The 27,011-nt window shown below is 46.6% G+C and overlaps 1 protein-coding gene across 1 annotated transcript; it reads left to right on the forward strand.

Annotated features, from left to right (window-relative positions):
* Positions 1-308: 308 nt before the first annotated feature.
* On the forward strand, positions 309-23,416 carry LOC142578224 (cytosolic non-specific dipeptidase-like). Its single transcript, XM_075687628.1, has 11 exons — positions 309-401; positions 1,986-2,159; positions 3,890-4,045; positions 5,964-6,121; positions 8,215-8,289; positions 10,198-10,342; positions 15,758-15,857; positions 18,873-19,044; positions 21,672-21,757; positions 22,355-22,515; positions 23,275-23,416. The coding sequence occupies exons 1-11, from the start codon at positions 309-311 to the stop codon at positions 23,320-23,322; spliced, it is 1,368 nt and encodes a 455-aa protein (XP_075543743.1). The 3' UTR covers positions 23,323-23,416.
* Positions 23,417-27,011: the final 3,595 nt, after the last annotated feature.

The raw sequence follows: 27,011 nt of genomic DNA on the forward strand, positions 1-27,011 counted from the left end.
TCAAGAAGAGATCACGTTCTCAACAAATTTGAACAGAGCATCAGGTGAATGAACACAATTTTTCATAAAGGTGGACATCTCTGTCTGTATCGAATTCTGCAAAGAGACAGTCTGTAAGAAGCCCTAGGCTCTTTTGAACCCTTTAGAAAAGCTGGGGCCGAGAACATTTATTGCACTTTCTTTGGCGTCGCACCCCAATGCCACTGGCGGATTGGCACACGTTTGTTGGAGCAGTTGCAGGATTCTTTACGATACACTGTGTGGCTTTATTGACTGCGCATGTTACCCGCCGTGATAACACAGCGGCTATGGCGGGGCGCTGCTCAGGGCTATGTCGCGGGTTCGAGGCCGAATTCAAAGAACCCCAGGGCGTCAAAATTAAGTCGGGGCCTCCCATTGCGGTGTGCCTCGTAGTGAGATTGTTTTTCTGGCGCGTAAAAGCCCATACTTAAATCTTGATTCTATGGGTAAGGGCCTATACGGCTTTCTTCGACCAGAATGAGCAAACGTCCTCCGAATTTCACGCTGAGCGCTAGCTTCTTCGACATCCCGATCCAACGGCTTGCCTGACGCACACTTGTCCATTATATCACGGGCAATCCGGATAGTCAGTAATCGATCGTCAAAACAAACGCGGAGCGTCCGCCTTGTTTACCTCCTTCTCCTCGTCGCGTTTTGCCCAGCCTTGCAATGTTACTTGCAATATTCATTATGGAGCGCGGGGACACACGGCCACCCGTCTCTCTCGCACTCAACTGACGTGCACGTGATCTTGAATGGAAACGAAAAACGTGTCCTTTCGTGTGTTCTCGTGCACACAACAGCAACTAGGTCTGCATTCTTACTTTGTATATCTCGCTGCAGCTGCATTCACTTTTCTATTCATGTGAAAAATTTCTTCCATTGTAAAGTTTACCTACGATATTTATATATCTTGTCCCAGCTACATTCACTACGCCGTGGAGACGCCACGCTCTTGTATTGACTCTGGTTGGGCGTTGCCTTCACTATAGCCTATGCATTCCGCATAGGGATGACCGACACCGCAACCTGTGACCACTGCGGCCATGGCGAATCAATTGACCATATTTTGCGCGCTTGCCCGCAGTACAGTCCACAGAGGGAATGCCTTCGCCACGAACTTGACCAACTGGACGACCAACCGCTATCGGAAAAAATAATTCTGCACCACCGAAGGGACCTAACGTCACAGAAGAAGGCCGTGCAAGCGCTATTGCGCTTTGTGCGATCTACCGGCGCGCGTGTGTGTGTGTGTGTGTGTGTGTGTGTGTGTGTGTGTGTGTGTGTGTGTGTGTGTGTGTGTGTGTGTGTGTGTGTGTGTGTGTGTGTGTGTGTGTGTGTGTGTGTGTGTGTGTGTGTGTGTGTGTGTGTGTGTGTGTGTGTGTGTGTGTGTGTGTGTGTGTGTGTGTGTGTGTGTGTGTGTGTGTGTGTGTGTGTGTGTGTGTGTGTGTGTGTGTGTGTGTGTGTGTGTGTGTGTGTGTTTAGCGTTTGCCTCTCTGTCTAACCCCCACTCCCATCCCCAGTGTACGGTAGCAAACCGGAGACTGATATCTGATTAACCTCCCTGCCTTTCCTCTTCATCTCTCTCTCTCTCTCTCTCTCTCTCTCTCTCTCTCTCTCTCTCTCTCTCTCTCTCTCTCTCTCTCTTTCTTCTTATATTCTTTACTTCAACTGCTACTAATGTTACGCGGTTCACACAAACCACCAAGCTTCCTTAACGACGACTTTTGTTTCTCACGCTTTCATCTATTTTGCGCAATGAACAAAAGTTTATTTATTTATTTATTTATTTAGTTATTTAGTTATTTAGTTATTTGCCAAGTTCATCAGTGTACAATGTGGTCGTTTTTGCCTATGTGAAGCAAGTTTTTAAGTTTAATAGTAGAACAGTTTTTGAAGAGTCTCTCCAGCAGAATCGTAAAGAAATCGCGTGCGTACAGTATTGAGTGTAAATATCTTTGCAGGCGCTGGAAAACGAAGGTGTGCGTGTGGATCTGGTGCCGCTGATGGGGGACCAAAATGTCTGGTACGGCAAAAGCCGGTCTACGCCTCCGGTTCTACTGGGTTCCACGGAATACGACAACAGCAAGAACACTGTGATGGCATACGGCTACCTAGATGTGCACCCGGCTAAAAAAGTACGCTGCATCACATTCTCGTCCGCTTATATATATATATACAGATCGTCCACAGGGTAAAATCATTCAAAGCAAGAAAATATGCATATCTAAACGTTACAACTCACGTTATAAACACAAGGGGCCTGAGTGTAGAACATCAACAGGCATCTTCAAGCTGTGGTGTTCATAATGATTCAGAGTCAATCAGAAAATTTTACGGGACACGGAAATCTGAGAAAATCTGCGCAGCCTTATTACGCAGCCCAGTACACGCGTTTACTGCATCTACCAGTGTATGTGAACAACATTGTGATCTTCAAGGGGTGTACGGTAGCGCGATTAAAAGACGGGACAAAAGAAGACACACGGGGACACATTGCAACCCTCACAAACATTGTGATGTTCGGTTTTACTGACTGCTGTTACAGGCTGCTCGGAAATTGAACGTTTTCGGAGATCCCCTGGTCCGTAAACTTTTGTGGTTGACTGTACGTCATGTCTATTTGCGGTCTTTCTGTCCCGTCTCGCTACAGAGAGAGAGAGAGCTCTCTATTTAAAGACGCAAAGATTTGTCGTCGCAGGTGTATACGCTGCCTCCACACGAAGCTGCTTCGGTGCACGTGAGGGAGTATTGCGGTGGGAAATATTTCCTGCGCCTGTAGTGTTAAGTGTGGCGTGAAATTGTTTTGGGATTGGTTCCAAACTCGCCTCGTCACTGCTGTCTCGCTGTGAGGCTCGGCGAGTGTGCGCTCGAGCCGAGGCGTGGGCCCTCAGGTTCCCAGCAACAGAATCGTGTCCGGGTGTCCATACTATTGTGGCCCTTTCGGGAAAAGTAGACGTGCTTAAAATGGAGATCGCCGTTCGGGAAATTCTACCAGCTGCGTAGTTAAGACATATTTCGTGTGAGTCTGTGATTATCCTGATGTGTGTTTTTTCGGAGGTCCACGACCATGGCTATGGCTATGGCTACCTCTTCATCTCCTGTGGTGTCGATGCGCTGTATCGTTGCCGAGGCGATCTCACGGAGGACGCAGCCCCCGACGCTGACAGCGTGGGCACCTCTGTCCTTGTACCTGGCCGAGTCAGTGTACCGCGTGTCGGGAGAATTGGCGTACTTCTTTTGTAATGCTTCCGTGCGAGCGCGTCGGCGGCTTCTGTTGTGTTCAGGATGCATGTTCCTGGATACTGGTGCGACATGCTCACGTATATATTCTCACGCATGTTCGGGGGGTATGCGTTCCTTCTGTGCCCTCTCGTTGAGTGGCACGGACTGGCCTGTATGCCGTAGGACAGCTCTTCCCTCCTCCGTGAGCGCTAACCGTTCCATCTGGCTCACGAGGGGCGACACCATCGGTTCGCGTATTGTGTTGTGCATACCGAGCTCCTGCATGCGTCTGGTGGAAGTCCCTGCGGAAGCCCCAACGCCTGCTTATAGGAAGAGTGTCTAACATAAGCGCATCACTGCTTGTATATGTAAAATAATGAGTGCTGTAGGTCAGTCTACTGGTAATCAGCACGTGTATCATTTTGACTACGTTGGCTTCTTTCAGTCCGTGTTGTCTGTTTAAGACACGACGTATGAGGTGCATGATTTGCGCTGTGGATTTCCCCAGATGTTGCAGGGCTGCCGCGCTTCCCCCGTCGCTCTGAAGTTGGAGGCCTGATATGCGGATTTGTGTAACTTTCGGTACGGGCTTTCCTTCAATCACTATTTCTGCCTCCAAAAAGGAAATCTTCACTTTGTGCAGTCGGATGGCTGGGACACGGAGCCGTTCGTTCCAGAAGATAGGGATGGCAAGGTCTACGGCCGAGGATGTGCTGCTGGCAAAGGGCCCATGGTTGCCTGGATATGGGCCTTGAAGGCGTTCAACATAGCCGGCGTGGCGTTGCCTGTCAACCTCAGAGTGAGTGCCACAGACTCCATGAAGACAATCACCTCTTTCGTGTTTGCTACAATGTGAACACTTTTAAAAAAACGGGAGCGCATAACTTCTCGCTTCAGGCAAAATTTATAGTGTCTGTATCATATCTTACAAAGTTAAGTTATGCTGCAGATGGACCAGTTTAGTTGGCCTGACACTGAAGCGCGGTTTTAGGTTTCACTGCTCCAGAAATGATACCTAAACTTGGTGACGACTCATGCAAATGATCATCGAGGTAATGAGAACTCACCCCGCTCTGTGGCTCATTGACTATAGCGCTCTGCTTCGGAGCATGAGGGTGCAGGTTCGTTCCGCGGCCGCTGCAGATGCATTACAATATGGAATTGACACCGGAAGATGCTTCTGCACTTTCAGATTTTTTAAATATTTTATTGATTCGATAGCATTACCTAATTTTCTATGGGTGTCATATACAGGAGCAGGTTCCGTAGTCGGAGACTCCACGGAGGACCTCCCATCATGACAGACTTAGTGTAAAGAAGTTTCAGCGACAAAATATATTATGAAGTTATTTGTCCGAGCGTGCAGTATAACTTTAACAACGGCGAGTGTTAAAAAAACGAACACCATACAATGTTTTACAATTAATACAACGAAATTCAATGGCAGAGTCAAACCAAACACAAGTACGCAGTGCAAAACAAAGATACGCAAACAGCTGATAAAACGCAAGTATAGTAATCAGAAGCTCAGGGCTATAACAAGAAGCAGGGGCGGGCGTGTTGGGAAGTAAAAGCTTACAAAAGAAAAAGCAAGAAAGATTATAATAATAATATTTGGGGTTTTACGTGCCAAAACCACTTTCTGATTATGAGGCACGCCGTAGTGGAGGACTCCGGAAATTTTGACCACCTGGGGTTCTTTAACGTGCGCCTAAATCTAAGCACACGGGTGTTTTCGCATTTCGCCCCCATCAAAATGCGGCCGCCGTGGCCGGGATTCGATCCCGCGACCTCGTGCTCAGCAGCCCAACACCATAGCCACTGAGCAACCACGGCGGGTAAGAAAGTTTATCATATGTGTAAGAAATACAAAGAAGAATATTACAAGAGAGGACAAGATTTTTGGCATTACAAAGCATGCCACAATAACAATCGCTACGTTGGTTATGTCCATCATTAAAATTTTCGTAAGTTGTTTTTTAGGCGAGTAAGTAGGCTGCAAGAAATTTAGTAGTGGTGGAATTTTGTTCCACAATGAAAAAGATGAAAATATTACTTTCTCTTTACCATAGTTAGTGCGTATTTTCGGAAGAAGTAAGTTATTGTCTCAAACAAACCTAGTACTGTTAGTATTGGCCAGATATGCTGCTAGAATTTACGCAGTCGGACCTTCATTTTTGATATATCTGAACACAAGTATACCGAGATTGTAACTACCTAGCTCATCGACTATGAAAATCCATTGTCAGTAAGGAATTCTTTGTAGTTATTGTGCAATGCGCTAAATGTAAGCAATGTTATGACCTGATTTTGCATTCTTTCTAATAATATCAAGTGCGAGCTCTATATACTTCCCCAACTTGATATACCGTAATTAATGGGAGACTGTATGAACGAGTAACAGAGAGAGATAAGTGCAGAGTGATTAAGGTGAGCATTGATAAATGTCAGCGTTGAAGCACCCCAGGGGGTTGAAATTAATTCAAAAACTCGTTTTCTATTCCAAATTTTTTTCGATTTTTTTTTTTGCTTAACGAAGAGCTTGATTTACGGAAACATGTTAGATGCAGTGCAGTTTAATTAAACCGACGCTATGTCCTCGCACGTTTCATGTCAGTCGCTATTGCATCATCACGTAGAGAAAGAAATTCAAGAAGGATAGCATGCAAGGAGGTGTGAGCAAAAGAGATGTAAAAATTTCTGCTGTTCTTGAACAGTTCGTCATCGACTCCACGAAGGAAGTGGGCTCCCAAGAAGTCATGGATTATATCAAGTCGACGATGAGTTCCGATTTTTACTGCAGAATCTCCAGCGTTGTTCTGTCAGATGGCTGCTGGCTTGAAGGAAGTAAACCTTGCATTTCCTTCGGCCTGAGGTACGATATTTTGGTTTCTCTCTCGGTGCCTGACATAAATTCGTTTTGTTAACATTTCCTTTGCGAAATACAGAGAATTGTAAAGATGACTTATTTGGTAAGTGATGATTACGGAAAAAGCTGCGCGAATGCGATGCATTCTTGCCTCCATTATCTACACCCACTTCGCGCAGTTTCATGACGCACGTAGCCTTTAATTACCAGCCTATGTATTTGCGATCCTGTACCAGTATAATAAAATCCGTGAATTAGCTTTGTGCGACTATCACCAACCTCTGAGAGCATTTTATTCGACATCATCGCACATCAGCTATCGCTGTTTAGTTCGCGGGTATTGTCACGTTTAGTGACAGTCAAGAACCAGGTAGTAGCAAAAACTGTGACTAACGAAGTTAATATATTATTGGATGAACTTGAAAACCAAGAAAAACAAGTTACACTCAAAGCACGATGATAGCGGTGAGCACAGGCATCGCTCATTGAAATCTGATATGAGTGAGCACCACCGTTTGCTTCACATCTGCAACCTGATTAGACAAGGTTCTTTCCCGATAAATATGGTGCAAACATTCAGGAACGTCCCGATACCTGCATACGCGCCTTGAATCGATTCATAACTTGGTAGCAGTGGTTAGGCCGGCGAAAAAAGGTCGGAGGGAAAATATAGGCGATCTAATCGTGTCAGCACCTTTTTTTTTCAAAAGAATAAGAAAGAGCCAGGTACGATTATATGACGTAATATCCGCTTGAAATATTCCAGTGCCCCTCCTGCTTTTCAAACGTTGGTTGAGTTCACAACAGACAGGTAGCCCACATTCCTAATTGTAACACACAACACAATAGTTTTGTATTACACGTCACTATACGAACAAAACGATCTCCCTAAAACGGGATGATGATCAGTGCTCTGCATATGCACGCTTCTTTCTGTGTTTTTTATAGCTGGTTACTGTAGATATTGACACGTGCGTTTGTTTATCCTTTTCTCGGGGACTGCATGTCACTCGCTAACAACGATAGCGCTCAGCGCAAGACGCACCCGCAAGATTGGAACTCACTCGAATGTTATCGTGGGTCCTATCTGTTGAGTATGTTCTCACCGAACCTTGTGTAATCAGGCTGTATCCGCGACACGAAATGTGTGGTACTTTCTGCAAGGCACGCGGGCACCAGGGATTACGCTGGCACCTTCGACGAGTCATGTATAAACGCCGACGTGCTTGACACACAGATCAGGTTTTCGGCAATCACCGACTGGGCTCGTCATTACCGTTGTGTTTTGAGTCTAACCTGTTTTCTGCGCACAGGTCCGTCCAATAATGAGTTAGTTTCGTCATTCGCAGTTTTTGGGGCGCAGCTCTTAAGCTCCCGTTCCTGCGTGCCCCGGCGTCGGCGTCGTCGGCGTAACCAAGCAAATGAGCATAGCGATGGCTGAAAAATCGAACGCGGAGCGCAGCAGGGGATGAAACGCGAACGGAGCGTGAGTAGGAGAACGGTAGAAGAGGCTACAGTGAAAGCATGAGGCGGAAAGTGGAGGATGGTATCGGAAAAGCGCGAGAAGAAAAGCGTAGTGCCGCTCTGCGGTGACGATGGCTACGAGATGGCGCCAGAGTAAGGCGCGTCGTCTGTTCGCCGATGGCATGCGGCGAGCGCGTTCAACGATACTATATATGAAAAGAAAACGCTGCATTGGCGGAGATCTGTTTCCGACGGCTGCTGTGAATCGCGGCCACGCGTCACCCCCACGCTGCCTCTCGCGATCTTCCGATTAGCCAGGCGGTCGCGCCACACTTCGCTCCATTTGCAGCGTGCCGCACGAGACAGATTGTCCGCGCCAGCCAATATATCACGAAATAAAAACACGTATAAAGCTGCGCTCAAATTTCACGTTAAGTAGGATCGTAATAATCGGCGAATTTTTTGCTACTGTGTTTTCAACATCACTGCAACGCGACAATATATACCTTACAAGCGCCACTAAAATGGTCATTGAGGTGTCTGCGAGATATATCTGTGTGTCAGCCGTATCAGTGTATGGACGGAACGTCCTCTTTGAGCCTGTTCTCGACATTCTCCTTTGAAATCTCTATCAGGGGCATGTGCTACTTCCAAGTCGACGTGACATGTGCCAGTCAAGACCTGCACTCTGGCGTCTATGGAGGAACAATGTGAGTCCTATGGACGGCTATCAAAGTATCCTGTTTCAACTAAATGGGCGTATAAAAGTGCATTGTCGATGTCTTAAGCTTGCTTTAGAGAACATGCAGGCGAGAAATGATTGACAGGCGACGAGATTAGTGAGTTTACGGCCTAAACAAGCTAATGAAGACGGGTGTTTGTGCAGCTTTAGTTGGTTAGACTTCGTAACGTTCGGTAGTATTCGAGTGTCAACGTACTGAACTTTTTTGTGTCTGTGTGAACGAGTAACCATATAACAATCAGCGATTACCCATGGTGCGAAGTAATTTCAAATACATATTCATTGTCGAATTCCTTGAATTTATTCTTCTTCCTAAAAGTGGCGGCTTCATTTCGCGTGTCGCAAGAACAGGTGTATCTGTTCAGCTGTTCAGACTCTCTGTCCATGTAAGCAAAGTTTGTCTATGTTAGGGTACAACTTAAGAGGGCAGGAGATGTTCCGCCCAGATGACCGAAGCGCGGCAGCCCATTACCTCCGCGACTAAAGAAATAGTCCCGATGACGTGACTCGGCCCAGTTCGAACAGGGACTACTGCCATGTTCTCCGTCGACGGAGTCCCCGGCCGTCCGGCCCATGATGTCAGTTTAGAGTGCGCGCCCATTGGCGGAGGCTCGTGCGCATCCACCTTTGAGGGGCAAATTCCTCTGCCTCTATATAGTTGTACCCGACTATAGAGCCCTCGAACAGGGCAGTCTTATTCACTGGAAACACTGCTGGTTTGTATTTAAAGCTAAGCTTTCTGTGTGAAATCCGCCGTGGCAGCCCAGTGGCCATGGCGTTCCGCTGCAGATATCTAGGTCGCCTGTTGGATCCCAATCGCGGCGGCCACATTTCACTGGAAACAAAAGGCGAAAACCCTCGTGCAGGCATATTTAGATGCATCTCAAGGGATCCCAGCTGACAAAATTAATCCGGAGTACCCCACTACGCCTCACAACTAAATCGTGGTTTTTGCTCGTGATATGATAAAATGTTTTTTATTTGTTTGTGGAGCTGGCAAGACCACTTGTTGGTGCTGCTGTGGCTAGACTTGGAAGGGGAGAAGGGAATGAGGCAACGGGAGCTACTTGATAGGAAGTGTGGAAAGGAGGCTGCGAGAGGGCTGAGGAGTAGATGAAGGCGTGCGTAGGGCGCAATGCCAATCGACTGATTGGGTCAGTGATGACGTGAACCCCGCGCCGCAGCGGAGGCGCAGCTGCGCTCGGTCGCGGCAGAAGAGACATGGTTCAGTGGTGTTTGTTTACACTTGCGCTCGGGGCTGGCACTTTGTACAAGACTACACAGATGACCCCCAGTGGAGTGGCCCTAAATCATTGAAGAGGGGCGCTGCACTTGAAGCTTCTTTAAGACAAATATGAAATTAAATTCCGAAGTCTTAACTGTCAGAGCTCCGATCTGATTATGAGGCACGCCGTAATAGGGGACACCCCAAAAAATTTTCGGATTTCATTGCTTCCATCGATATGCGATCGTCGCGGCTGGGATCGTACCCGTGACCTCGAGCTCAGCAGCGCTACGTCATAGCCACTAAGCTATCACGATGAATTTAGTCTAAAGGTGTGTAGCTCGACAGAGGCACGAGGTGATCAAGGTAGTCGAAAAACAAGAAGCTTACTTCGATAGTCAACTTCTACGGTTTCTGCGTGCGCTTGAATTTTGGTGTTTCTTCCATGGCATTGCTCCCACCAGAAAGACTGAAGAGGGTGCTGCGGTTATTACCGCCCGATTCATTCTTTCTGGAGAGAATAATCTCAATATGAAACAGATCGCCAAATTATCGGCGCTAGCGCTCAACTAATGTGTGTATTATCTCGCACTGCCCCTTCCGTAACATTCTTTCTATCTCACTCTTTCTTTCACCCTTTCTTGTCTCTAGCTTCGAAGGCATGTCTGACCTGGTCAGTCTGCTCAACTCTCTCACTGATGATGACGGCTGCGTCACAGTGCCGGGCTTCTGCGATGAACTGGCCACCATCACGGAAGATGAGAACCGGATTCTAGAACACGCCCTGTTCGACCTGGTATGACATTCTACTGAGGCTCGTGCTAGTTGGTGCATATTTAAGAATCAACGCAATGGTACGACAAGGTCGAGGACATGGAGACAGACCGAATGCACGCCGCATGGGCCAACTTGTAGTTCAAACGCGGTATCACTTGAGATGCACGTTTTGTGTGCTTTCATGTTCTCGTCTTTTTCGCACCCTTGCGTCTACATAGGGTCTGACATCTGCGGCGACGTGATGTTTTGCTGTTGCGACGGATCCTCGTGAAGTAATGAACATCACTGTCTATCACCATCAGCGCCATTTGATATAATTCCTATCACGTCTGGCGTCCCTCAAGGCTTGGTCTTAAGGCCCATTTAGTCTACAGGTCTTAAGGTGTTTAGTCTACATTAATGGCATCGTCACTCACATTGAATGTAACATAGGACCGTTTGCAGATAACTGCATTACGTATAAAGAAATAAAAAGTTACGAATACCACCTCACCCTGAACAGAAGGCTTAACGTGATAAATTCCTCGTGCGAACAATGGCAAATGTCTATCAACACCGACAAATCAGTGTCGGTCAAGGTAGCAACAAAAAAGAATACCTCGACGCTAAAGTTCAACAAAACAAGTATCTAGAACTAACTCTGGCATCTGACCTGAAGTGGAACAAACACATCGCCAACATCACCTCAGCAGCCGCTCGTAAGCTGTTCTTGCTTAAAAGGTCTCTGGGGTCTCCTCCGAGTCACATCAGACTTCTATGTTACAAAACCTTTGTACGCTCAGTACTAGAGTACGCTAACACGGTTTGGTGAACTGGAAAAAATTCAAAGAAAAGTGATGATATTTATTTATAACAAATACAAACGTACTGACTCGCACACAGTATTTCTAGCGTCATTTGGACTAGACACACTGACAGACTGACCAAGGCGAGCTCGATTAAAATTTATGCATAATCTGCTTCACTACCGCTTCAACATACATTCTTCAACGTATACTAACTTATTCTATGTCCCAGATTTCACGTCGTAAGCATAACAAAACGTCAATTCAGTACTTTAGCAATACCGACACATTTAGGTATTCATTTTTCCCTACTGCAGTTAGGAAGTGGAAGTGCCTCGACTCATTTATAGCTAACATAGAATTGCCATCAATATTTTGTAACATGATAGAGAATAATAAGCACTAAACTACTAAAACGATCCCCATATTTATGTAAAATTAGTCTTACATTGTTCATGTCAATTTCTTATGTTGTATTAGATTGTAATAAGTTATAGACTGCTAGGTTGTAAATATTTACGTTGTATTAGAGTCTGTTATTACAGTTATGTAGCCTATTTCCTTTTTGTATTTCGTACACAGGCTTCTTGTTCGCTGAAATGTGCTGTATCACGTTGTACGCTCACGTTGTATTAACATGCCCACCTTCTACGGTCTCGATATAGAGACTGGCAGTATTGAAAATAGCTAAATAAATAAATTACTCTGCAGGTGCTCAACAAAGCAATTGCAATGTCTCTCTAGTAATTACAGTAGCGTTATCTTGTAGGGTAATCATTCAAGTTGACGCTAAGTATAGGCACGGCGATTAAAAGCAGGAGCACGCAGTTCAAATTGGGTCTCTCTATCGCCACTATAACCACCAATCATTGAATAATAACGTCTAATATTAGAGCAGCAAAAGAGTTAAAAGGGCACACAAAGATTTAATGTAATCATATGCATGCTGATTATATTGTACACATAGCAACTAGCTTTCTATATTAAGGGGCGCTATAACGTAAAACTATTCCAAGCTTTTCTATTCCAATTCTGCTATCAGCCCTCCACGATTGGTCAAAAACTTTTTTCGACCACGCCCACTTCGCCTGTCTGTCACGCGACGTCACGAAAACCGCGATACCTCCCCATCTGATATGATGTGTACACACTGATTATGCATGATTTGACAGAAAAAAGAAAAACAGTTTTTCTGACTCGACCCCTTTTCGTCATTAGCCCTCGGCTGTTGGCAAAAAGTTTTCGGGCTGGACCCACTTCACCTGCCTGTCACGCGACGTAACAAAACCGCACAAACTCACCGCGTCAAAGTGGCGTGTACGCGATAAAGATGCATTAATATGCCGAACAAAACTGAATTTTCTTCGGAATAGCCGCAGGCTGCCCCGTTCCGAAAGGAATAAAAGATGGCTGTCGCCGATCGCTCAGGCACCGGCTACTCGAACCTGCCGGAAAGCATGAGTTTATTTTCGTACAATAAATCTTTTTGCGTGGCCGTGTAACGTTTTCGAGCACTTTCGGCACGTTTACGACCTCGCTCTGCCAACTCTTCTTTGCTGAGGATCCGTTTTAGCGGCATATTAAGCTTCCGTTGTATGCCGCCACGATTTTTGACCTGCCACTACAGGCTAAGTAAAGGAAAGTGGACCAATCGCAGACGCTGGCACCACCCTCTTCATCCGGTTATCGATTTTCAGTGCAGTGGCTCAGCCCCATCGGATCCTTCTCCACTTGAGCTTGCTTCTCGCCTCTTGTCAGCCAATTAGATAAGACAAGCCGCTCAGCGTAGGCAATGTCGTTCGTTTTTCAAGCAAACAAAGTGACCTTCTATGAACGAGAAGAACGTTTGATTGGTCTGTTCAGACAACTCTGCGGGTGACCGCCCGGTGCTTGCGTCGGTGGTTACGCAAAGTTGACGTCAGGAGATTGGAATAAAAACATATTCCTTTCGGAACGGGGCAACCTAAGGCTATTCAGAAGAAAGTTCAGTTTTTTCCGGCATTTAATGCATCTTTAACGCGTACACGTAAATTTGACGCAGTTAGGTCTTGCGATTTTGTGACGTCGCGTGACAGGCAGGTGAAGTGGCCGCAGCCCGAAAATGTTTGACCAATAGCCGAGGGCTAATGGCGAAAAGACATCCAATCATAAATAGCTATTTTTCTTTTGTTCGGTCAAATCATGCATAATCAGCGTGTACACGTCATATCAGATGGGGAGCGATCGCGGTTTTCATGACATCGCGTGACAGACAGGTGAAGTAGGGGTTGTCCAAAAAAGTTTTCGACCAATCGTGGAGGGCCGATTGCAGAAATGAAATAGAAAAGTTTGGAATAGTTTTACGTTATAGCACCCCTGGATCTAAAAACCCAAAATCCTGGTCTTATTGCCTCTGTGATCTTCTGTCTTTCTATATAGAAGTCGACGATGTCGGGGGACTTGTATATTTCACCTCCATGCACCCGGATCGCCTCGGACTTTTCGGGCACGCAACACATCCCGCTCACTCCCCTAAATCTCTCCACGGCCGTCGCAGCCTCTAGAAGGGTTGCTTCTTTTCGCGCGATGGAGCCTTGGTGGCCCAGAGCATGATGTCTGAGCACAGGGTGTAACCAAGGTCCGGCACTTTTCGCAGCTCTTTGGTCAGCGCTAGCATCGCGATGTTGAAGAGAATCGGGGAGACTACCGCCCCTAGACGCGTTCCTTTGTTCGGTACGTCGATCTTATCCGATCGAGTCTGGCCTATTCCGATGGTCGCCGTCCGACCCGTCAGGAACGATTTGACGTAATTAGAGAAGCGCTCTCCGCACCTGATGCCGTTCAGTCCTTGAGGATGGCCTCGTGAAAGATATTAGCGAAGGCCCCCTTCAAGTCGAGTGCGAGCAGGAGGTCTTCTCCTTCCTTCGGGACGCCGTTGAGGACTTCTGTTAGGATTGGGAAAGCATCCTGCGCAGAGAGTCCCGGCCTGAAGCCCAGCGTGGTGTGAGGGAAAAGGCCGCAGCACTTTGTGTAGTGTTGGAAGTGGGCTTCGATGACCCTCTTGTACAGCTTGCCGAGGCACGAAGTCTGCGAGATGGGACGCAGGGCGTCGATCACTGGCTTCTTGCCGGGCTTGGAAATAGTCACGATTTCCCCGTGTTTCCTCTTGTTCGGTAAGTGGTCCTTGCTCCAGAGTTCTTCGTTTATGTATTCGGTCGAGTCCAGGATATGCATCGGGCTCAGGTTTCTAATCATGGCGCTGGTAATTTTGTCGGCCCCGGGAATGGTGTTGCGCTGCGAGGCTCGCGCCGCAGCGTACACTTCTTCCTCCGTGATTGGAGCGTCCAGTACTGGTCCTGGTCCCCCTTCGTATCTTAGGAAACAGGGTCGCACGGGGTCACTACCCAAATATCCGGTATTTAAGGCGGCAATCAATCCCTGGTGGGTCCCGAGGAATTTGTGAGCGATTTCTTGGAGTGTCCGACTGGTTGCCAATTTGGCCTTGTCGGGCTCGATCAGGTAACGCAGGATGCCTGATCGTCTGTGTGATATGTGCGTCTGTGCGGCGTCTGTGCCGTACTCGGGGTGCACTTGAGCAAGGGGCAAAACTGGCTTCTTCTGTTATCTGCTCGATTCGGAGACGGAGTTTCCGGTTTAACCGCTGTCTCTTCCACCATTTAAGGAGGCCTTCACGAGCTTCCCACATGTGTTAGGAGCCGGTAGTCGACTTCGGGCGTCTCGACCATGCTCTAGATGAATTTGGTGGTTTAGATGTGAGCCTCATGAGGTGCTGCATCTATTCCGCTAAGTCCGTTGTACCGTTCTCACGCGGGGGCTACTGCCGATGGGCCCCCCCAGTCGGTGAGCCTAATTTCGCCAATTGTTCTCTTGAGTTTCGAAGCGGATACTGAGATGCTGAGGATGTAGTGATCGCTGCCCACTGTTTCGCCCAGATGCGTTCACGAGTATTCCCTCACATTTTTGACAAATGGCAGGTCCGGAAACGTGTCTCGAATAACACTGTTGCCTGCTCGGGTTGGTTGGAGGAGGTTGGTTATCAATTCGGGGCCCGTTTGGTCAACAGTGTAGAGGAGTGACCTCTTCTCCTGCGTGTCTTGCTAGTAGCCCCAAGCCTCCTTTTTACGTGTGCCCTCTTTGCAGCAATTGCGTCTTTTAACAAATACCAACTCTGCCAAGAAACAGTCCTCTTGACCGCACTGTAACGGTCATATGTACTTCCTCGAGGCCTTTTTCACTAGTAGTGTCGTTGAACAAACTGTTCGTTTAACCGAAATCAATGTTCTTTTTTCTTTTAGTTCGTTTTGTGTTACGGGCAGACATTCAGCTACCAAAACACTTTTTCTTTACTTATTCAACGGAAAATGTCTACACAGGGTATCACGTTATCCTAACATTTAAAAGCATTATTCGCCATTATGCTAGCTAAAATAACGGCAGTGCATTTTACCGCACATTTGACATCATTCATCGATAACAATGCGGTCGTCAGAAAGTACAATCTGTACAGCCATCATTATTTATTACATTCTCCCATGTTCCTTAAGATCCGGTCAAAGTGTCAAACAAAATTAGGCTTTATGTAAGGTCATGATTGCTTCTTTGAGCAAGCATGACAATCAAATCGTACACTCACGGACATTGCTTTCCAGGAGACCTTTCGCAAGAATCTGGGTGTGCCTCAGCTGACAGAAAAAGACAAGGTAGCGGCATTAAAGCGTATCTGGCAGTGCCCATCTCTTAGCATTCATGGTAAGTTAAATCGAGCGATTCTGATTTCATCAATGGTCAAGACAAAATGGGAGGAGAGTTGGAGGGAGAGATAGAGATCTAGATATGGAAAGAGGGAGAGAGTGTGTGGGTGCGTGCGTGTGTGCGTGTTCGCGAATGACAGCCGCGCACAAAGTATCATGCAGCAAACAATTCTCCTTCATTAAAAGCAGCCTCTCTTTTTTCTTTATTGCCTGACTTTGACAAAGAAAGAACAGCAATAGCAATCACAAAACAAAATATAAAGGATACAATGACCCCGTCGTATTGACAATCAGCCTGGTAGGGGGCTGGCTTCGCCACATTAAAATTCCTTTAGAGCCATCAATGGCTCCACCCTTGACAGCCACTCGGGAGTATCGCCACCGGCCTTCAAAATCTCAACAAACCGATGCACAGTTCCACGGAAATAAATTCGCATTGGTCGTGCGTCGGGATCGCAGTAGTAACCTGCCATTCGAGAGCGCCAAATACTGTGGACGCCAATTAACATTACTAAATCAAACGGAAAATCATCCTCGTTAGTAATGGGTAGATACCGTATTCCCTGAGGGTCGAGGGGAAATTGTTTCTTTAACGTTCTTTGTAGTACGTCCCAAAAAAATACCCCTTCCCAACAGTGAAGAAAAACGTGATCTATCGTTTCTGGTTGTTTGCAGAAAAGGCAGTGAGATCCCCATGGAAGAAATAAGCCCTTTTCCTGTAAAAACATTTTTACTGGCAACGTTGCAGTGTGTAATTTTAAAAAAAAGGTTTCAACCCCTGGCACAACTTGCATTTTCTTTACTCCCTTTAACACGTCCCTACCAGGGCCTCCACTGTACAAGGCTCTGCACATGGACTCCAGCAGAACGTCACACAAATCCTTGTACGATTTTTTTTTCTTTTTGACAGTAGATAAATATTCATGTGAAAACCTCGTCGCAAGGAATCGTACACTTGCGACAACTTCTCTAAAATATCCAAAAATGCCTCCCGTGAGTGTTTCGGTTGAAACAACAAAGTCTGGCAACGCGTGCCCGAGCCTTACTTGGCATGCGGTGCTCAATAAAGGATCTCTGACGTCGCGAAGGAAAAGAAACCTGTTCACAATCTGCCGCAAAAAAAAAGGTGTCCCAGTCCCAATCCACCATTCTTGACTCCTTTGAACAAATTCGTTCGGCTGCACCTTTCCCATTGCGCATCCCACACGAAAATGGTGAAAATTCGATGCAGCTTCTGCACATTGAGCCTTGCACAATGTAACACCTGCATTACATACCACAGCCTACTAATAAAGAACAGATTGCACACGGTGGCTCTAGCAAAAATCGTTAAGTTCGTTCCTTTCCAACTTTCCGCCTTTCCACGTGTATCATGCGTCTGCGCTGTCCAATATGTCGCGCTATCATGATAGCATTCTAGAGGTACTCCCAAGTACCTCATTTCTCTTCGCATTACTTCTCTCGAGACAACAGAGCACGCTGACCATTGGCGAGCGCGATAGTTAGGGCTCACTAGGGCTGTCGTGCTGCTGGTCTTCAAGGGCATCCGAAGCAAGGTGTAAGTAAAGCATTCACATTCTGACTTAGTCGGCGCTTAACCAACTACTGGCTGCACCTGCGTACAGTCCGCACAATTATACTCAGTTTCTCCAATGTTGCTATTGCAATGTTCTCGAGGCTGTCACTGGCCAGCAGAAGGCCAGCCATTAGGTTGTGTTCAATTTTGACATATCGTACGAATCGTGTTTCCAACAAAAAGAGGTTATATGAACAGAAAGAGACAAGCGCATGGAACAAGCGTTGTGTGCTTGTCCTGTGTCGCCCAGACGCCGCAAGCTAAGTAAATAATAATCAACTCGCCCAGCTATCCATGTTGACAAGAAAAAGTAATGCGAAAGCACATCTACCTGCATAATTTGAGCGATTAGCCATAGCCACATGACAGCCACGCTATAGATGTAATCTCCTTGATCAAGCACAGAGCAGCTTTTGTACATCGATACAATTATCTTTGCCATTTTTGAAAGCGAAACCGTATTTATGTGCACCATGCAAATTGCATTTCAGCAAAAAGAATTACCGATATCTCTTATCATTCATCAATTTGTTCGCTCATTCAAAATAAGCCGCTATAAAGTCAGTGTTTGATGTCCTTCTTTCCACTACGTCCCTGCTTATACTCATTGCATGACGCGAACCACATGAGCCACTTAGCCTGAATCCCCACCTTAAAGGGTCTTTAAACCACCTCTGATAATTCATATAAAAGCACGTGCCCTTCTCGGACGACCTTCCGGTACCTCCTTCATACTTTATAACGACAACAAGGTCCTGCATGTAACGTAACCAAAATTTTAAAAATAAATTCTAGAGTTTTACGTGCCGAAACCACGATATGATTATGAGGTACGCCGTAGTGGGAGACTCAGGATTAATTTTAACCCTCTAGCGTTCTTTACCATGCACCCAATGCACGGGTGTTATCGCATTTCGCCCCCATCGAAAGGCGGCTGCCGCGGCCGGGATTTGATCCCGCGTCCTCGGGCTTAGCAGCGGAACGCCAAAGCCACTGCGCCACCACGGTGGGTCGTAACCAAAGTAAAAGCTGTCGACCTGTCCATATACGAGAGACATTAATGCGATCCGCCTGCAAGCAAGCTTCACGCAGTCGCGCGCACGCTCTTCCTCGTCGTCTCACTTGCCTGTCCTGCGTTGTCAACCTATTTCGCCTCCTGTGGCATAGTCTTACGAGCACTGTCTTACTGACTTGTAGCACCGCGCGTACGACGGCAACAGCCTGTAGCCGAAACGCAAGGCTCGGTCGCCTTCGAACTCACAGTGTCTTGGAGGGCCTCTATGTAAAATTCATCCCGTTATCAATGCCATTCTACATAGCCTTTTGGGCATTCCTTTACTTGCAGCTACGTCGCCTTTGACGCAGACTTGGAAGCCTGTCGCGAGCCACTGTTCTGGTCAGATAACTTTGCTTTCACTTTTTTCCCCTTCTCTAAAGGCATACAGGGAGCTTACTCCGGTTCTGGTGAGAAGGCGGTGATTCCAGGTCACGTGATCGGCAAGTTCTCCGTTCGCACAGTGCAATATCAGCGAAGCGAAAAAGTGTGCGAACTCATCACCAGGCACCTCGAGAGCGAGTTCGCCAAGCGCAATAGTCCTAACAGACTGAAGTAAGTATTTCGCCGCAGACAAAGAATGAGACCCAATACAGACCCAACTGGCTCAATAGGCCCAGCGCATAGGCTCAATAGCAGCGTTTACATATGATTGCGAGAAGTGGCGCATCGCATCGCATTTCTAGCTCGTCGGATCCATGAAAACGACGCATTAATGCGCCAAGCAATCGCATTAATGCGCCAAGGGAGGGCAGCTTCGAGAAGGTACAAGTCGTCTATCGCGGGACATGTTCACGCTGGCTTATCGCAATGAGGGAGAGAGAAGTCTGCCTCGGCTGCCGTCGTGTGCTCCACTGACCGGCGAGACGCGCTCGCCGGAAACTAGCACCGGCTTGTTTCTGACGAAGGAGGATGATCCACGCGTAAACACTGTCGCATAAAATAACAGTCGTGCGCTAAGAAAGTTGATGCGCGATATATACTATAACATTCGTGTGAACGCGGCTGATGCCACCGCTGCCGAAAAATACGCTGGTAGTAGTGGTTGTCTTCATAGAAGCATGGTGAGAACCAGCTATAGTAAGAACCATGTGGACTTTTTTGCCATGGCAAACCCGCTTAGAGCTCATGCTAGAAAAAAAAAAAGCTTATCTGCTATCTGTTCAGAATCATCATCATCATCAGCCTGGCTACGCCCACTGCAGGGCAAAGGGTTCTCCCATACTTCTCCACCTACTCCGGTCATGTGCTAATTGGGACCATGTCGTCCCTGCAAACTTCTTAATCTCATACGCCCACCTAACTTTCTGCCGCCCCGTGGTACGCTTCCCTTCTCTAGATATCCAGTCCGTAACCCTTAATGACCATCGGTTATCTTCCCTCCTCATTACATGCCCTGACCGTGCCCCCCATTTCTTTTTCTTGATTTCAACTAAGATGTCATTAACTCGCGTTTGTTCCCTCACCCAGTCTGCTCTCTTCTTATCCCTTAACGTCACACCCATCGTTCTTCTTTCCATAGCTCGTTGCGTCGTCCTCAATTTACGTAGAACCCTTTCCGTAAGCCTTGAGGTTTCTGCCCCGTACGTCAGTACTGGTAACACAAAGCTGTTATACACTTTTCTCTTGAGGGATAATAGCAACCTGCTTTTCATGATCTGAGAATGCCTGCCAAACGCACCCCAGTCCATTCTTATTCTGATTATTTCAGTCTCATGATCCGGATCCGCGGTCGCAACCTGCCCTAAGTAGATGTATTCCCTTACCACTTTCAGTGCCTCGCTACCTATCGTAAACTGCTGTTCTCTTCCGAGACTGTTAAACATCACTTTAGTTTTCCACAGATAATACGCTGTTCAGAATACGCTCAGTCTAACGGCGCAAGAAGAACGAAAAGGGGGGAAAACGAGCGGGCACACGCTTCGTCGGTCGTCTTCCAATCATGCGTTCGTACAAACTGACCCACCAACTTTCTGTTCTGTTAAAAGTACTTCATGAAGTGCTCATGGCGTCTTTGGCACGTATTTAAATTTAAGGGCTCACCATCCCGAAATTGCACAGTGCGTTTCGGGAGTTACTAATGCACCTCCTTAGATGAGTTGGTTCGTGACCGAGAAGAAAAACAGAAGCGCGAAAGAAACATAAAAAAAAAAGCGCCAGTCCTGTGTTTTTGTCTCGTCCTCGTTTCTTTCGCGCTTCTGTTTTCCTTTTCGGTTATCAGGGGCGCTATAGAGGAGAACAGCGGACTATTTTTCTGCCACCACGACGGGTTCCTTAAATCGCGCCTACAGCACGGTACTCGAGCTTCTTTGTGTTCTGTCCATATCGGAATGCGGCCGCCGCTGCTGGCACTTGAATCGAATGTGCTCATACGCGCTACATCATAGCCACTCACCTGCCGCGCGGCGGGATTTGGGGCATGTATCAATAACGACGAGCGGTTGGCAGTACTAACCACCAGGTAATAAACCTCTATTACGTAACCTGGATTCGAGCCCATCGTTGTGCCGTCGTTGTTGCCGTCGTGTTGCATGTTGAGGATGACATTTGTTCATTCAACTCAGCAGCGAAGCTGTTAAGGGAGGTTTCGCAGCCTTGTTTGCGCGCCGGTGAAGGTTGGCGTGCGGCGTTGTGCTCTTGAATCAAATGTCAATCAAATAACAGGCAGAGTCCGATTTTTTCTTTTTTGCTTTGAACCGTAATTATCGATCATCATGGAAAAAATAATTGCCTTTCGTATACCTCCCTGGAATAGATAACAACTTCTTTGCGTGGTTTTCTTAGCCAGTATTGCGTAATTTTTAGTTGTCACGTTTTTGGCGGCTCCATGATCGAGATGAACTAGGAATTTGTACGGCTGCTGCGGTGAAAGCTGTGAGCGGTGCCCAGCAACGCAGCCAGCGTGTGAACCAAGCAGAATGGGAGATCCGAAGCGGCGTGTTACCAGGGCGTCAATGGGAACGCACAGGTGGCATCGGTAGTGAATCATCACTATAGCAAAGCCAGCAAACAGTGCCCTAACGCTTCCGAAAGGTGTGAGAACTCGATCATATAGCTTCTCTGTCTTTTAAGTATCAGTTACCTCAGATCGACGTAAATCTGCGAAGCGTTCTTTTTTTTTCTCTCTCTCTCTATTGTCGTCTGCTGGCTAAATGTGAAGTGTGTCTCGCTCTTTCTACCAGGGTCACGATGACAACCAGTTGCGAGCCGTGGACAACGTACCCAAGAACCGCCAATTTCCGAGCCGCGAAAGCTGCCGTCAAGCAAGGTATTTATTACCACAAGTGCAATGAAGTATACAGTATCCTGCAGGGTATAGTAGAGCAAGGTCAGGGGGCTAGCTGGATACCGTTGATGGTGAATACAACGCGCGCGGGAAAAAATATACGGGCACAAGATAGAAGGCGTCAAGACGAGCTCTCGTCCTATCGACTGTATTGCTCGTCTTTCTGCGCTCTCTTTAATCATGCATCATTGTAATCTCATGACGTGGACATTACAAATGCCACAAACAGAAATTGCTCTAGAACATGCACAATGTTCAGCAAGAGGTTTTAAGCAGAACCCCTTGCGGCAGACTTCGCTTCTGTTATCAGGCGTGCTATACCATCCCTAGCATATATATATATATATATATATATATATATATATATATATATATATATATATATATATATATATATATATATATATATATATATATATATAATGTACAGCATAGGAAATACTGGCTCTTGAAAATGAAACACCATGAGAGCGTTATAACACAGGGTTCCTCGGCAAGCAAAATAATAATGGGTGTGTGTTTCCGAGTGCGGCCACATCAAGAGCATGGTGCGCTTGTGTTACCCTCTGTCCTTTGCAGTGTACGGCACGGTGCCAGGCCTGATTCGCAGTGGTGCCAGCGTAGCCGCTGCATTCACGCTGTACGCCAGAGCGAGCCTCAACACGATCCAGGTCCCCATCAGTGCGGCCAGCGGCTACTGCGTCAACGAGAACATTGCCGTCGATGACTTGGTTCGAGGGGTGAGCTGAGGGATGGCATCCCCTGTACGGCTTTCTGAATATAGTTCAATGGACGCTAAATATTCTGGTAAAATAATTGTGGCACTCAGATAAAGCGAGTATAAAGAAGGTGTTGTTGGCCTATTTGGTACGGATTCATCTTAGAAGAGAAAGAAACGCTTAAAAAAACCTTAACAAGAGGCAAACCCACTGGGGCTTTGGTGAGGTGCCTCGATTATGCTCATTGTTTCACTCCTTAACAAGTATAGCAGCAAGCTGTCATATGTAGCTTTTCCAGTGAGCATGGGTGCCTCTTGGAAGGATTCAGTGGTTGAACACAACGACTCAGCTCTGTAGCCCAGCAAGGTAGATATTTAGCACATCCGATTAGGCCGACACATGTCCACAGCAGCTGGAACGCTGTGGCTGGCTTACCGTGTCGCAACATAGAAGTGGCACAAAATAAAAAATAAAAACTTAAAACCACAGGCCTGTGCTTTGAAGAGAAGACAAAGGAACACAGATAGACAGCACTGACGCCAATAGCCGATTGGTTTTATTCCTGGCAGGACACGAGCATTTACGAGGGTCATATCCTGAAAGTAATGTGCGACAACTTTTCACTAGTGAGCTGCTTTCGTCATCCCCGTGTGCTCTATTTTGCAAACAACCATTCTACCGTCGCATCACATGCTGCGTCGCGCTCTGTCACTCCGCGTATTGTTTGAAATCCATCCGAGGAGCTCAAACGCAGCGCTAAACCTTGCTTTTTATTTGCAGGCGAAGTTGTTCGCAGCTTATTGCTACGAAGTCGCCAGGTTTCCGTGAAGCGTCGAATGGTTCAGCACCAGAGGAAAAACAACTTCCACCTTCCTTGCTTTCACTCACTTGTGAGCAACTGGCTTAAATAAAGAAGCTTCACCAAAACATCGTCGTGAAGTTGCTTCTCCCGTCATTTTCTCACGGAAGCGCCAGATGCCACAAAGAAGTGAGCTACTTCAAGGCCACATTTCAATCACAAAATACTCTGCACACTTGTCTCCCTACTCAGCATGACCAAAAAGAAAAGAAACGCTAATCACACACCGCTAGCATCGCCGCCCGGCACCCATAGAAAAGCATTGTTTCTGTATGTAACGAATGTCGAGTACACGCAGTGCAAAAAAATACAACGCACGTTGATCCATCTTCAATAGATATCGCTAGTAACGGTCATTCGACGCGTGCGTTACGTGAGAATGGGACTCAACACGATTTCATTTACGCCTATGCAAAGTCATACGAAAGCAACATCTTAACAGTACCTTTCATCGCTGTCGCTCAAAACTTCATCGGCGGCTATTGTGCAGTGCAAATAAATAGTTGCTCAATGGCGAGAAGCGCCCCTACCTACAACGGTGACAAAGCGTTTCATCCGCTCTTGTGTACAACAGCCCCAAAAATAGGCCGTCTTCCAAGAAGAACTCGCAGGTCCTCCTGCTGTACACTTGAGCGAGTGCAAGGCGATATTATTATGGATCCATATCATGCGATTATTATTCATCGGCATGTATACGCACGACGACTCATATACGTAAGTACACTTTTGTGGTGAAACGAAGCACTCTACTCTGCTCTACATCCCTTTGTGAGCACGGTGGAAGGCCTTGCACAGTCTAGCGCGCCGTGCAACTGTGCCCCCCCCCCTGTCGAGGTACCTCTATGCATCCCGCGAATCCTGCATCCCCGCTCCCGCCATTTGCTCCTACGAGGAAGTACGACTTATACATCGTCGAAGGTATACGCATATCAAGTACTGGTATGATGATTGGCGTGATTGGCCAAGGCAATCTTAAAGTAGTGCTTCTGGAGTGGCAGCCCCCGAAACTTTGCACCAGCGGAGTGTGAAGCCAGTGCATGCCCCTATGTACTTCCCTTCTGAAAAAGAGCCGTGCTTTTGCTTTGCTAATCTAAATGTTAGACTAATATATTTTTTTTAATTACAGCAGGCGCGTGTGACCTTGCAGAACCACAGCCGCATTTCCAGCGAAGCTGCTTCTTTCGAGCCGTTGCATTCCCTGCTTAAGTTACCTGTAATAATAATAATAATAATATTTGGGGTTTTACGTGCCAAAACCACTTTCTGATTATGAGGCACGCCGTAGTGGAGGACTCCGGAAATTTTGACCACCTGGGGTTGTTTAACGTGCACCTAAATCTAAGCACACGGGTGTTTTCGCATTTCGTCCCCATCGAAATGCGGCCGCCGTGGCCGGGATTCGATCCCACGACCTCGTGCTCAGCAGCCCAACACCATAGCCACTGAGCAACCACGGCGGGTTACCTGCAATCAAACCACACACTTTGAAACATAGGACTCAACTGTTTGCAACACTGCCCGCATACATCGCTTTCGAGCATTCGCTTAAGGAACCTTAAGGAAGGTCCATACTTAACTCACATACTTTAACTCTCACTCCCCATTCCCCTCCGCACGTGTAGGGTAGCAAACTGGACATAGTCTGGTTAACCTCTCTGCCTTTCCTTCTTCCCTTCTCTCTCCCCCTCTTAACTTCGCATGCACGTCACCATATTGTTTCCCTGGTTTTCATTAAATTTGATCTCAGTGGCAATTATAGTGCTCCCAGGACGGCGGGCTAATTCTGCACTTTTCATAAAACATGCTTATACCATTCCGGGGTGCTTGCATACGTAAATTACTGCAAAACAGCTAATAAACCCACATACTTCAAGCTTTTCCTACACATCACCCATAATATCCCCTCTATTTTCACGAAATATAAACAAGGCGACTCGTGTTATACGCCGAATACACTGCAGGCGCCTCGTATAACGCACGAATACATGAAGGGGGTTCAGTATTTATTTGCAAAGCTCCTAGTTAACCTATGAATGTGAAAGTTTTGCCGCACATTATATTTAACATTTCCCTAACACCTAATACAAACGCGGGGTGACGTAGAGCTTTTTTTTTTTTGTACACTGGGAAATATAGTGGTAAGCAACCGTATATATCACGCTTTCGAGAACTTGCTGAAGAAATTTTTCCCAAAAGCTACAATTATTCCACACAAGTTTCATTTCGAATTCTTACTTGTGATGAAGTTCTCTCCTTCTTCATTAAATTTCATCTTGGTGGCATTTAGAGTCCTATCAGGGCAGCGGGATAAATTCTGCACCGTTCTTAAAACACGCTTATAACATTCCGAGGTGGTTGAATACGTGATTTAGTGCAAGGACCGCAATTAGCCCACAAACTTTGTACTTCGCCTAAATACGCATTGCCCATAACCTGCCTCTTATCGCCACCAAACATAAAGGAGGTGCCTCCCTTAGTTTACCAAGGACCTCAGGGATAGCCACCATGTGACTCGTCGAACGCATGCAAGCAGAGAGAAAATGAGGGTTCAGTGATTATTTGGAAATATCATAATTAAACCAGCAACTTTTAAGTTCCGCCACCCATTACACTTAGCCTGCGCCCAATGTTCACTAAATGTAAACTCGGTGTAGCGTTAAGGTCTCTGGGGATATTGGAAAATATAGCGAATAACGGTCGCATAACGCTTTCAAGCACTTGCTTAATAAATATTTGCAAAGGCTGCAATTAACTGATGACATTGAAACTTTTCCCACAAATTACGTATGGGACCTTGTGAACATTTTATCATGTTGAGTATTTTAATGGCATTGGCCACACTTCCTAGCTGTCTTATAAAATACGCTTGTAAAGAACTGGAACGCTTATATAAATGATTTGTTGTAAGTAGCTGACGCACTTCAAAACATTCGGTGCACATCACACATAATACAGAGTTTTACAATAGGGGCCCCAAACTTTTGGGGCCTCAAAGAAGTAGTGTTGAAGCCACTGCGCATGCGCGAGACGCAAACTGCGTTTGGGTTTTGCGTCGGGCACGCTATTTCGCTGATTTAGCGGGAGCCCCAAAAGCTGCCCCAAAATATTTGCGTCAACAAATATGGCGGCATCTATCGGAGCGACGGCTCCAACCTAGCACCAAACTGGTTTCGATTCGTGGTAATGCGCGAAGTTCCCATGCTAGGAGAAGTGACTGCGGTTATTGCTTTCTCTCAACTAGCGTGTGTTATGAAGATTGATTGATCAGACACCGCTGATTGCGAATTCGATTGTCGATTTCATGGCTCGTAGGCCTAACACGCCTTAGCCTGGCTGGTGAAGGCACGTAAAGTTGATTACTCGAAACTAAGCGCAATTAATTGCTTGCTGCTAATAGAATAACCTCTAAATTGTAACTAAACGCGAAAACACGAAAGTCAAAATTATTCTTGTTATAAATGGTATATTTTATTTAATTATTTCTAATAGATTTTCTTTGACGCCGTAGTGGCACCGTCAGTGCAAGACGCTAACCGCAAACGCAAAGCCCTATTCTAATTCTGCGTTCCCCAAATCTAACACCCGCAAAACTCTTTGGAGCCCCAAACTTTTGGGGCCCCTTATTCTAAAACTCTCTAACATTGACCCTATACTCTTC

The sequence above is a fragment of the Dermacentor variabilis genome, chromosome 4 (genome assembly GCF_050947875.1).
Source record: "Dermacentor variabilis isolate Ectoservices chromosome 4, ASM5094787v1, whole genome shotgun sequence".
NCBI classification, from domain to species: domain Eukaryota; kingdom Metazoa; phylum Arthropoda; class Arachnida; order Ixodida; family Ixodidae; genus Dermacentor; species Dermacentor variabilis.

Bases quoted from the DNA above. Each gene is read 5' to 3' on its own strand.
- LOC142578224 (XM_075687628.1), top strand. From the start codon at position 309: ATGGCGGGGCGCTGCTCAGGGCTATGTCGCGGGTTCGAGGCCGAATTC. The intron at 2,160-3,889 runs GTACGCTGCATC...CACTTTGTGCAG, and splicing joins ATGTGCACCCGGCTAAAAAA to TCGGATGGCTGGGACACGGA. The intron at 15,858-18,872 runs GTAAGTTAAATC...CCTTCTCTAAAG, and splicing joins CCCATCTCTTAGCATTCATG to GCATACAGGGAGCTTACTCC.